This window comes from Elgaria multicarinata, chromosome 4 (assembly GCF_023053635.1).
Source record: "Elgaria multicarinata webbii isolate HBS135686 ecotype San Diego chromosome 4, rElgMul1.1.pri, whole genome shotgun sequence".
NCBI lineage: Eukaryota > Metazoa > Chordata > Lepidosauria > Squamata > Anguidae > Elgaria > Elgaria multicarinata.
The window spans coordinates 131,212,032-131,224,938 of NC_086174.1; the positions used below are offsets into that span (position 1 = coordinate 131,212,032).

The 12,907-nt window shown below is 40.8% G+C and overlaps 1 protein-coding gene across 4 annotated transcripts in view; it reads right to left on the reverse strand.

Moving 5' to 3' along the window:
* Positions 1 to 12,907, reverse strand: part of CYRIA (CYFIP related Rac1 interactor A) — a 73,771-nt gene that overhangs the window by 9,475 nt on the left and 51,389 nt on the right. For 2 of the 4 annotated variants that reach the window (XM_063125184.1, XM_063125182.1), the window contains 7 exons: positions 10,666 to 10,745; positions 4,645 to 4,766; positions 2,684 to 2,789; positions 1,684 to 1,820; positions 1,483 to 1,560; positions 330 to 446; positions 136 to 215 (listed from right to left, as the gene is read on the reverse strand). In XM_063125184.1, coding sequence (XP_062981254.1) covers positions 136 to 215; positions 330 to 446; positions 1,483 to 1,560; positions 1,684 to 1,820; positions 2,684 to 2,789; positions 4,645 to 4,766; positions 10,666 to 10,735 — 710 coding nt within the window. In that variant the 5' untranslated portion in view covers positions 10,736 to 10,745. Of the gene's footprint in view, positions 1 to 135; positions 216 to 329; positions 447 to 1,482; positions 1,561 to 1,683; positions 1,821 to 2,683; positions 2,790 to 4,644; positions 4,767 to 10,411; positions 10,492 to 10,665; positions 10,746 to 12,907 lie in introns of those variants that run through there. The other 2 variants (XM_063125183.1, XM_063125185.1) reach the window with 2 other exon arrangements.

Sequence of the window (12,907 nt, forward strand, 5' to 3'; positions counted from 1 at the left end):
CTCTACAACCGACTGACTAACTCTACTAGCTTTTAGCAAATTTAATTCCTTTGAACCATGACATCAAAAATAATAAAATAATAACATAAATAAAATGAAATCACACATCTCCATTTCTCATATGACTTAACTTACGGTGTTTCCAGCATGACTTTACATACGCTGGTCATTGTACTTAGACAGTCTGTTGTGTTCTCAATCGGCAGAGTTTTGTTCTGTGAAGGTTAAAACAAAACGGACAATAACGAAAAAATCAGGTCAGTAATTCTATATTTCCCTATCATTGGCTTTCATTTTTTAAAATAAGAAGTATTAAAAGCACCACTCACTTCTGCTACGAAACGGGTGGTGGCATTGCTCAGCGTTTTCAGCACTGGTGTAGCTTCTGCATAAAACAGGGACATTCTATTAGCCATCTCGTTGTTCACTTCACTCTCAATGTCGAGCTGATGAAAACATAAGGTAAACACTTTTTCTTAGGGCCCATATACATTTTAAGAATCACAACAGACGGCATTTATCAAACTTGTCATTTGGAAACCACGCCTACAGCTGATAAAAGCTCTGTTCGCAATAGTAGATTCCTAAAATAAAAATAAAAAGGAAGTTTCATGCTACCAGGTGCTTATGCATAAAACTTCGAATTATCCCATGATATAAACAGCTCAGTGAGATCCGCCTTTAACGCCGGTACAGCAAATGAACAGAAACACATACAGCATTCAGTGATGAATGTGGCTCACTGGTTGAGCCCATGCTTTACATTCAGAAGGTCCCAAGATCAATCCTGGGCATCCCCAGGTAAGGCTGGCAAAGGCTCCTTACTGAAATACTGCAGAGCTGCTGCCACAAAGTACAGGCAATACAGAGATCGATGGGGAAATAATCCGATTCAGTATTAGGCAGCTTCCTATGTTCCTATGGAGTCTCCTAGTGCAGGATACTCATAGGGAATGTCCAGATGGGGCGATATCCCGGGGATCATCCCGGGATCATACCTGTGTGTCCACATGATGCACAGGGGATCCCAGGAGCAGGGAGGGATGATCCCCCCCTTGCCCCCGGATCTTGCCCTACACTTTAGGACCGCTTTTTCCGTGGCCTCAGGATGATCCCGAGACCGCGGGAGGTGTGGGCCACCGTCCCGGTTTGTTCCGGCTCCTCGCGAGTAAACGCAAGGACCCGGGACCCGGGCAGGAGCTCCATGCCCACCAGGGGTGAGGTAGGGGGAGCAGGTTGTTGTTTTTAAAACAACAACAACTTACTTTTGCGTTCGAGCGCTTGTGTGCTCTTTTTCAATAAAAAACAACAACACCAAAATGGCGGGTGCAACGTCCTCTTCCTCCCAGGATGTCTTGTGTCGCGTGTAGACACAGGGTGACGATCCCAGAAGTAGGTAAGTCCGGGATTGCCCCCTCTCCGGCCCTCTACACCCACAGGTGTAGACATGCCCATAAGCTCCATAAGGAAATATTCACTTACGTGCATATTGTTTATTCTGTTGCGACTTAATGTCCTCCTATAGTAGCTGAAGTCATTCTGAATTGCTGGGTTTCTCATCTTAATGAAAGAGAAAAGGTAAAATAAAATTTTAAAAAGAGGAGAGATCAGATTCCAGTGCTCTTAACTAAAAAGGCAATTAAACGTTTTGGTGTTAGCTGATCGCCACTTCTTGCTCCTAACCTTGAGTTCATCAAAGCGAAGGGTAAAATGCAAGATCTCTGCAAACTGCTTTGCTAGGGCCTGCTCTCGTTCCAAGTGCTGAGTTGGTGTGTAGGGTGGACATGTCAAGCATTCCAATAAACTCTGCAGTGCTTTCTCTGGGGGGGAAATAAATAATGAAATCACGTAAGTTTGCCTCATTTTTATTTTTTAAAAAGGAGTCTTTCAACCTATAGCAATCCAACATCTATATGGCTGCTTTAATAGACCTGTGAACTGATTAAAACCTTCAAAAACTTATTGATTGTCTGTCTTTTACTTGACAGATTGCAAACCTCAATGAAGATTACTTTTAGAGGATCCTGGAAGAGGAAGGCAAGCTATCTTAAGTGTGACATAACTATAATTTAATAAACAAAAGAATCTTTAATTATTCCTCCTCCTCCTCCTCCTTCTACATTAACACATAAAAATGGCTTCAATAAATAAAGCCATTGAAGGAACATTCAATTGTTCAATAACACTGACGGCCAATCCAGACAGGAAAAAACACGTAGTAAAGTTATTCCTGTGTGAACTACCCCTTGTCTAACTATCTTTTGCATACCAGTCGGCATTTCCAAATGGTGCATCTGATGAAATCCAAGAAAGCTTTATGCCATAAGAAATGTGTTAGTATTTAAGGTGCCACAAGACTATTTTTTGCTTTTGCTGCAAACATGACACCCTTCAGGAAATTTTATTTAATGTTTTCTTTCTGCTCCTCTAAACTCAGGTATTAAAAAAGCATCATTGTCTTGCTGACAGAATCTGGCAAGGCAGTACTATTCCTGATGGTATCAAATACATATTTAAGATTAGCAATAAGCCTGGACATATGAATATACAACTACATTGTTCTAAGCACAAAAAAGTGCCAATGTTCATGTGCGCATTTGTTGGTCTAAGGAGGTGAGCAGAGAATTGTTGATCAATCTTTTGAGACTAAACAATCTTTTGAGACTAATAGGCAGGTCCTCACCTAGTCTGAGAGAAAATTCATAGAACCGCTTCAACCTCACAACCAGAGGGCACACTGAATTCCAAGCTGTCTCTTGAAGTTGGATATCGTTTGGGTTTTGTATTGCCTGGAAAAAAACAACACCTTGACCAATTTTATTTATTTTACACAAAGATTTATACTTCATCCTTCTAATGCATTTGCATTACTCAGATGGATGACATCTGATCAATGCCAGATGAGATGACAGCACACAAAAACAGCCAAAGAAAAAGTTAACATCAGAATGCAAGTATACCTGAGACCAAAAGGAAAGGAAAGGAAAGGAACCTCTCGTGCAGGCACTGAGTCATTACTGACTCTTGGAGGGACGGCAGCTTTCGCTGACGTTTTCTTGGCAGGCCTTATAGCGGGGTGGTTTGCCGTTGCCTTCCCCAGCCGTTATTACCTTTCCCCCAGCTAACTGGGTACTCATTTTACCAACCTCGGGAAGATGGAAGGCTGAGTCGACCCGAGCCGGCTGCCTGAAACCAGCTTCCGCTGGGATCGAACTCAGGCCGTGGGGAGAGTTTCAGCTGCAGAAACTGCTGCTTTACCGCCCTGCGCCACACGAGGCTCTTACCTGAGACCAAAACCACTCAAAATTATTTGTTTATTACAGGGACCGGGAATCTGTAGCCCTAGGATTGCATGTGGCCTTTGACTTAATTTCATGTCGCCCTCAGATCGCTCTCTGCAAGCAATCTGTTCAGACCTCAAGATTATCTATCCCTTCCTTGGTAGCCTGCTGGATGGGAGAGAAAGAAGGATGGAGAGGTAGAGAGGGGAGGGGGTGTCAGGACCCTGCCCACTGTTGGCTTCCACCTTGCCCACCACTGGCGTCTGCCCTCCCCACCATTGGCTTTACCCTTCACATCACTGGCTTCTGCCCTGCCAACCACCATTATGTGGCACCAAACAAATTACTCGCAAGGGAATGCAGCCATCAACAGAAAATAAATTCCCCATCCTGATTTATGGAATACTGGGCTCAAGTTACAGGAAGCCAGATTCTGGCTGGACATCAGGAAAAATGTCCTGACTGTTAGAGCAGTATGACAATGGAACCAATTACCTAGGGAGGTTGTGGGCATTCCCACACTAGAGACATTCAAGAGGCAGCTGGTCAGCCATCTGTCAGACATGCCTTAATGTGAATTCCTGCACTGAGCAGGGAATTGGACTAGATGGCCTTAAAGGCCCCTTCCAACTTTACTATTCTATGATTCGATGATTTATTAGAAGGGGTAATTTTTCCATCAGATTCCAATTAGTCCAGTTGGTTTGCTATTCTTTATACCCATGTCCCTCCCTTCCCTCTTCAGTAGAAGAAAAATTCTCTGTAAGTTCAGGGGCAAGAATCTATTCTGGCTTTTCTTTGTAAAGCATCGTATACATTGATGGCACTTTATACATTAAGAACACATAACCATTTGAAGGATTTTGTAAATTAAAACAAAAACACATGGAGACTACCAAACCAAGAGTCTATATTAAGTCTATATTTGAAGCCACAGCATTTACTGCAGCCCTGATAGGTATCTTAGAACAGAAATCTTTTGGCCAACATGCGGTGCTCAAAATCTACCATTCATCATTTGAGTCATTAATAAATAACATCCTTTGGAGAAAAAAACTCTTTGCAATCTTTGGAATGCTAAAGAGTGATGCTACAAGTTTCAATAAGAACATCACTTGAATGATATAGTAGCTTGGTTGTAGTGATACATTTTTGTCTCTGAAAGAGGTGATTTGTGCAACGACCTGGAAAATTCTCACTATTTTTTTTGTTTTAAGTACTGCAGAATTAGGAACACACATTTTTTTAAAAAAAAAACTCTTGACTGTACTGCTTGGGTATGCAAAGTCGGAAAAAATACAGATTGATGTTTCCATTTTTCTTCCTTAGAAAATATTTGTTTCCATAGTATGGTTTAACGCACATCTCTAATCTCTTGTCCAGCTCCTTTGTAAGACTGTAGGTCTGAAAGCATGCTTTCTGAATCTTGTAAGACAGCATTGACTTGGTTCCATATTTCCCTTTCCCCATCTGTAGGCTGAGCATCTAAGCAAAACATAAAAAAGAGATATTTTAAAAAGTGTTAGGCTGTAAATGAAACTATAATGAAACACAACACACTTCTGTGGAATCCAGTACACTGGTTATTTGTGCCATATTTCATTAGCCTATAGAAAATTAAGATACATGCCTTGGTATTTAGCTCAAATATAACTAGGATTAGAAAATGCTGCTTTCCCTGCCTAAAAAAAAAAAAAAAGGACCCGCTGCAAAGTTTATTTACAAATTAAAAACAAATTTTAGATTTCAACAAACTCCAGGTCAAAGATATCATGGAATCCACTAGTCAAAATAAATTGGATACATTAAAAAAGAAAAAAAAGGTAGTGCCAATCCTTCCCAATTGGCATTACTGGGCAGGAGAGAAGGACGTCTATGAGGTGAGCTCACCACCACTAAGTGTTGATATGGTAAGATCAGAAGAATACTCAAGAATCCTTTCCCCTTTTTCCAGTACTAATCATAGCCTGGTGTTGCCCTGGTTTCTTCTCTTTGGTCTATCATTTCCATGTCTTGACTCTTGGTCCCAAGATATTAATCTCCAGCAAAGTTATTGCTAGAGATTGGAAGACATGCTCCACAACATCAGATCTGGAAACAATTTGTTTTATAAAAGACCCGATTTATTATTCATTTTTTTAAATTGATAATTGATAATTTCCAAATTGGCAAGGCTTCTGGGACCCAACGCAGCTCCAACGCCATCAGTGGGAGAACAACAGGGCCTAAAGTCCTCTCTGCATCCTTCACCTTTGAACCCCTAACTTAAATTAGCCGTTTACTTGAAAGGTAGTATGCAGCTATGTATCTTGGCTTTTTCTTAATAAATTACAGGATTGCATGGAGGGTTTGTATGATTTCTTAGTGTGGAAAACAGCCCGTAGGAAAGGGAGGGTGATCTCTTCCCTCCTGAGTGCAATCAGAACTAAAATCCACCCACCCCATGTGGTTAGCGCTCTTAGGAAAAACTCCCCAAGGTAGCTTAGCATGATTTGTGAATGTGGATAAACTTCATGCCATTTTTTAAAATTTACCTCCTAGTAGACTCATCTTTTCAGTTAACTGTTACAGCACTTTTGGTTGCTCCTCTTTAAAAAGAAAAAAAAGCATTCAATTTAACTACAGCAAACACTCAACATAGCATCACTCATTGCTGTAAATCCTTCTTCAGAGGATGCTAGACACAGGTGCCTTCAAGTGATTCCCAATATTCATGGATTCAGGGTCATACTGTAACCTCTTGATGGGCACTACTTAAATCACTTAATCAGCTCTGTCATAAATTATTCAAGCCAGAGATGAACAAATCTAACAAAAATGAAAGCAAGAGTTTCAAGTCTTTGAAACTACACACACTCCAGAACAGTGTTTAACATATTAACTGTTAACATATTAACTGAAAAGTTGGGGGGAAGCCAATCTGTACGGAAACAGATTTCAGTATATGGATTGCTACCACTGCCTAGGGGGACCACATGAAAAGGAGGACAGGGCTTCTGTATCTTTAACAGTTGTAGAGAAAGGGGAATTTCAGCAAGTGTCATTGTTATACATGCTGCACCTGTTGAAAATCCCTCATCACAACAGTTAAAGCTGCAGAAGCTATACTAGAGTGACCAGATACATAGCAGGGCAGGGCTCCTACAGCTTTAACTGTTGTGATGAAGATGGAATTTCACCAGGTGCTGCATGCATACAAATGACACCTGCTGAAATTCCCTTTTCTCTATAACTGTTAAAGATACAGGAGCCCTGTCCTCCATTTCATATGGTGACCCTACCTCTGCCAGTAAATAAAAGTAGCCATCTTTCCTACATGTGACACAGGTATCTGCTGTTTGGGGATAAGGTGGGGTAACAAGCAGACACTAGGCTGTCTAGGTATCCCTTCTCCCTTCCCTTTCAGAGAGGAGTACTGTGCGGTCACCTCCCGACAGCAGTGACCACACTAAGCAGTGTGCAAGCACATGTTCTCCAAACAGATGTCTGCTTCACTTAGAGGGTATGTCAAGACGGGGCGATATCCCAGTGATCGTCCCGGGATCATCCCTGTGCGTCCACATGACACACAGGGGATCCCAGGAGCAGGGAGGGAAGATCCCTGCATTTCCCCGGGATATGGCCCTATATTTTTGTCCTGGTTTTTCCTGTGGTCCTGGGATGATCCCAAGACCACGGGACGTGTGGGCAGCTGTCCTGGTTTGTCCCGGCTCCTCGTGAGTAACAGCAAGGAACCGGGCACAGGGCACGGAGCTCCTCGGGGGTGGGGTGAGCGGGAGGTTTTTTTAAAAAACAAAAATTTCTTTACCTCAATTGCTGGAGCGTTCCTGCACTCAAAAAAATTTTGTGCGCAAGGGCCTCTCTCCCAGGATGTTGCGCACCGCGTGAAGACTGAGGGCGAGGATCTCACGACCAGCATATCACAAGATCCTCCCGCAACACCCCCCTGGTCTAGTCATGCTCAGACTTCCCTAAATCAGGAGTTTTGTGTGCTTATTTAAGATCCTCAAATCCTCATACAACAGGTATTGGAGATCTATTTTGTGGATTGGAAGAAGGCCTCCTTTGGAAGATTATTTTCCTCCTGCTTCATTTACATCAAATAAATGGTTTCTAACTTTAAATACTGCTATAAAATCCAGTTGTACACATTTTACAAGAAAAATGCCTGCTGCTAATAGCCTTGAGTGTTCAAAATTCACCCTACTAGTTATTAATTTAGGCAGGAACAAGGTCTAAAAAAGGCCTAGAGAGATCCTTAGTTTTAACAAGATTCGTTGGGGTGGAATTCACTGCAGGTGCAAATGAAAAACCTTCATTAGGAGAAAAAAAATCAGATCTGAAGCACCCCAAACTGAGTTAAGATTTCTCTCTCGTCCCTTTAGCAACTCCGGATGTTAGGATTTGGCTGGCATATTTTTGAGTCTATTATATAATAATGCATCAGTCAGTACCCAATACCTCATCATGATTTAGGGCCCAGAGAAGAAACTTTTACACACCATGCATTAGCATGTGATGTGTGATAAAAATGCTCCTTACCATGTGGCAGGAGGACGCAAGAGGCTTAAGTTACTCAGGGGTGGGACAAGGCACCCCAGCCCAGCATAGTTTACTTATCTGCACAGGCTGAAACTATAACTAAGAAATAGAATCCTGAATTGACCTATGAAGGCTTGAACCTCAGTGGCTGGGATCACCAGGGACAAAACATGTTTAATGGTGTCCCCAACTGCACCCCATTGCTTTGTCCTATGCACAGAAGCGAACAGGTACCATTCATTCCAATAGGAAAAGTCACATGTGGCACTTGGGGGGACATTGCTACAGAGAGGGCAAACCTGCCAAAGAACCCGGAAAGGGATAACATGGGAGAGGAGTGGTCCTCCTTTGGAATGCAGCTCCAGAACTGTGAGGCTGTCAGGAATCCTATTCAATATTTCCTATTTAGTTTTTCCAAGGAGCAGGAGATTTTGATGTGGAGAGGGTGCAATCTGTAATGGTATATTCCTATGGGACGGCTGTACCCTATGAGGGCTTGTACAATTGGAAGTCATTCCACAATTTGATTCCTTGGATGCACTAAGGGCATATCTACACCAGCCCTATATCCTGGGATCATCCCGGGATCATTCCTGTGCATCCAAATGCCACACAGGGGATCCCGGGAGCAGGCAAGGACGATCCTTCCATTTTCGTGGGATAACCCTTAGGTGTAGAAAGGGCCTAATTCTATTTCCAGTTCCTCATCCCTGTCCCTGGTGACTATTCAGAGCGAGGACTCTTTATAGTCCCTTCAACCAGAATCATTCTGTTACTTATTTTGATTTTATGCTTTTGCAAAGTGTTCTCTCTTCCTCAACTTCTTCCACATTCACAGAACTTACCATATTCAACCTGAACATTGCCCTTAACAAGACTAAAATTCAATCAATTACATTCATGTCACTGACATCTCGCCAGGTATGTACATTTTGAAATGCTCTACACAAGGGGTGGGGAATGTGTGCCACACTAAATACGGATGGACTACAACTCCCATATACCTGACCATTGGGCATACTTACTAGACGTCTATACTTCTGGTATAATCAGCTTCTTAAATTCCATGCCAGAAATGCTTTCTTGCACTTGAAGCGAATACATGCGGTAGCAAAACTGACTAATGTGTAATGGCCCTGAGTATTGATCTAAATGCCAAGAACCAACTTATGTTACTTTCATGGATAATTATCAGGGATCTTTGAGAAAATGGAGGTAAGAAGAAATTCTTTGAATGTTATAGAAAGGATATAGGGATCTGGACTGAAACTGATACAATCCCCCTTAGAAAGATTTCCCCATAAAAATGTTATGAAATATAGCAACCCGTGCTGAAAAACAACATACACCAGTCTTGTCAGTGTTTAGAAAGGTATTATGAAGGAAGCAGAGCAGAGGTGTAGTATATCTTTAGTGAATGAAGGGTATTTTAATGTATTTGCTGATGGGCTTTTAAAGGAATGCTCAAAGTGCATGCATCAAACTGTAAGCAGAAGGACTGTATTATAAGTAATCCAATGAAAGATGTGGTTAGATAATTAATGTAAGAAATATATTGCATGTCACCACATGATTGAAATAAAGATAAGGGAATGGAGACCAAGGGTTTGCGTCAATTGTTATATTCGGAGGTAATCCCATTAATTAATATATGAGCAATTCACAGACTTTATCCACCACTGTACATGGCCTTTGATGGCAAAAAGATTGCCCACACCTGCATTAATTCAGAACTAAATAGAGGCAAGAAAAGTGTCTTATGAACCACGATTTAGCATTATCCTTTATAGGACAGGTATATCCAAACGGTTAATTTAAGTCTTTTGATCATAGACTTATCAACATGTATCATACATTTTTTAATTTGTCTGTTTCTTTTTATATGATATTTCTGCTTTTAAATGATAGGGAGAAAAAGCTGTCTATTCCCATATATACTACGTCGACACTTTTCTGCCCAACAGGATTTTAGCAGTGTCACAGTAATGTGCTTTTCAATAACATCTAAAAGGCAGAAAAATTGCTTACAAGTTCCTTTAGAATACAGCACAAGCCACTTACAAAGACCAATTTGTACAGACCATGGTGAGGGGAGCACAAGGAGGGTGAACATACAACCTTTTAGGCCAATTGCCTCTCTCCCCTTAGGTACAAATCAGGGAGGGAAATTAGGCTTGAATAGCGCCCTGTTAAGAGTCACTGGAAAATCTTTCTACAGGTTCTGTTCTTTGTAGACATTCTAAAATGCAGGCTGCTGGGTAGAGGCCCAGTATTGGGCAAAAGGTGGAATAATAATAATAATAATAATAATAATAATAATAATAATAATAATAGCAGCAGCAGCAGCAGTCACCTGCTCAGGATACATGGCAGTGTTAGCCCATCCTTTTAATTATGCTAACAATCACAAAAAATATTCTTGCAATTTTGGGCAAACTCAGCACAGTTAACTGCCAGAATGAAGCAGGAAAAGTATCAGTGGTGTGTACTGTACTGCTCGCATGTATGGTGGATTAATGTATGCAATTTATTAGGAATAAAAAAATACCCGATAAAGGAATGCAAGCCAGGCAAGAAGCTTTGCTCACTTTCAAAGTCAAGGAAAAAAATTGGCCCTTGATCAAACTCTGTGCAAGTGAGAACTTTTAAAAGGTTTCCCATTTGGTTCCTGAAAAATAGAAAAGGAACAGGAAAGGGTCTCAGCGAACAAATATTGAAAACATTGAGTCAGATCATTTGTACTGCTTGAACATGTTTATCTGTCAAAGCAAATCAGGCTTAAACATTCCTTCTCAACCAGCTCCTAAGTCAGGGGAAATGACGTTCCAATCTTTGAACTTACTTTCAAAATCCAGGAAAAAATGTGGGTAGTTTTCAATTTCCCTGGTAAGGACTTTAAGAAGATTACCCATACCAGCAAACCTAGTGAATGCAACAAAATCATAAAGAGTTATATATGCAAAATTAGAATGTTGAAAAAGTAAGGGCTTGACATGCACTGCTAATTCTTATTTCAAATTGAAATAATAATGTCCAGCTTGTTTTCTAGAGCAATGTTGAAAATAAAGTGCCATAAGAAAGACTCACTGGGAATAGCTCATAGTGGCCAGCTACAGAGGAACCCAAATACATAAAAAGATGTGTAGAAATTAAACTTCATTACTGAGACTGGATAACCTTTGAGTTAAACCTGTTTGACCAGAGATATTATTGAAAAATGAGTGTACCACATTATGGTATAGTGCCTTCCAATTTGTTTGTTTTTAGAGCTACTATGTTGGCAAAGGGATTCAACTAATGTCAGGTGAGTGGACTTCTATTCATGTAATCAGACTTCCTTTTCCTCTTCTTGCCACCCCCTCCAAACTGCTCAAGAGAATCCCAGCCAGACCTACACCAAGCAAGATATATCACTATGAAAGGGGTACGAAAGCAGTAAGTAAGAGGCAGGAGCCACACTACTGCTTTATAGCGGTATCGAAGTGCACTGATAACTGTTGGGGCCCATTGACACATACCATTTACTGCTTTCATGGTGCTATATCCTGCTTGGTGTGGCTCCTGCCTTTTATATACCACTTTCATGGTGCTATATCCTGCTTGGTGTAGATGAGGCCTCTATCTATCACTTTCATAGTGCTATATCCACTTGGTGTAGATCTGGCCTACATTCTGCTTGCAAATGGACACCATTGGATCCAACCCAATACACCCAAAAGGAAGATAAAATATTTCTTTTTCCAATTTACCCATACAAAATTTATCTGTACATACTTAGGATCTATAGAGTTTAATTCATACCCACCTTTCTATTCAGCTACTCAAGGCAGTTTAAAATATTTTTATATTCGTTATGACTTTGACCACGGCTAGACCTAAGGTTTATCCTGGGATCATCCAGGGTTCGCCCCTGCCTGAGCACTGGATCCCGTGTGTCACCTAGATGAACAGGTTTGACCCCTGGACGATCCAGGGATAAACCTTAGGTCTAGTTTTGTGAACCGCCCAGAGAGCTCCGGCTATTGGGCGGTATAGAAATGTAATAAATAAATAAATAAATAAATAGTTATGGCCTTTGTGTTTCTTGTGCTTATATAGCCATTAGCTTATTCACAAACAAAGAGTTGGTTATTTTGTTTTCCTTTCACAAATGGCTTAGATTGTTATATGTGGGCAGTTAGTCTAGTAAAACTAATTCTGGGCAAATAACTTTTGCAGAGTTGCATTTTTTAAGTTATTTGGGCCACAGCTAGACCTAAAGTTTATCTTGGGATCATCCAGGGTTTGCCCCTGCCTGAGCATCTGGATGAACATCTAGTGTGTCACCTAGATGAACAGGTTTGAACCCTGGATGATCCAGGGATAAACCTTAGGTCTAGCTATGGCCATAGTCTCCTAAACAACCAGGTTTCAGTAATGAATGTCCAAGGGTTCAACATAGCATACATTTGTCACATTATAGATAACAAGTGCCACTCCAATATTACATATAGGGATAGCATCATAAGGGGCTGAGGCCTCTCAAGGTAAGCCTCATAAGGAAATTTTCCGTTGTATTTGTAACAGTTCTGCTTATTGCTGGCAGACCTGAGAAAAATATAGGGCGGGGCCAAACCCAGTGGTGAAATTAGTTGCTGCTCTCTTCAGCCTTGGTCATCTCCCAAAAACGATTTGCCACTTTCAATGAATTTCTGGCACTCTGTGGCTTAAAAGCTTGCAACCAGTATCTTAAAATCTGTTGGACATGTGTCGTGGTCACTCTGCGTATCTCCTCTCATATAAGAGCAGGTATGTCAAACCCTTTCAATTAGTAACATTTTGCATACAATGTATTAAAACATGCCAGACCAAACATAATTTTTCAGAAAGCATAACCAATTTATAAGAAAGTAAGGAACAAAATCACATCTATTTTTTCAAATCAAAGTTTCACTAAGGTAAAATAATTTAGAACACAGCTATACCTTCTTCAATAAACTTTAGATTTGATCTCATCAATATTATTTCACTGTGACTTATTTCATCATGCATAAATATCATATCCAGAACACAAGGATCATGCTTTTTTTTAAAGTGCTTTTAAA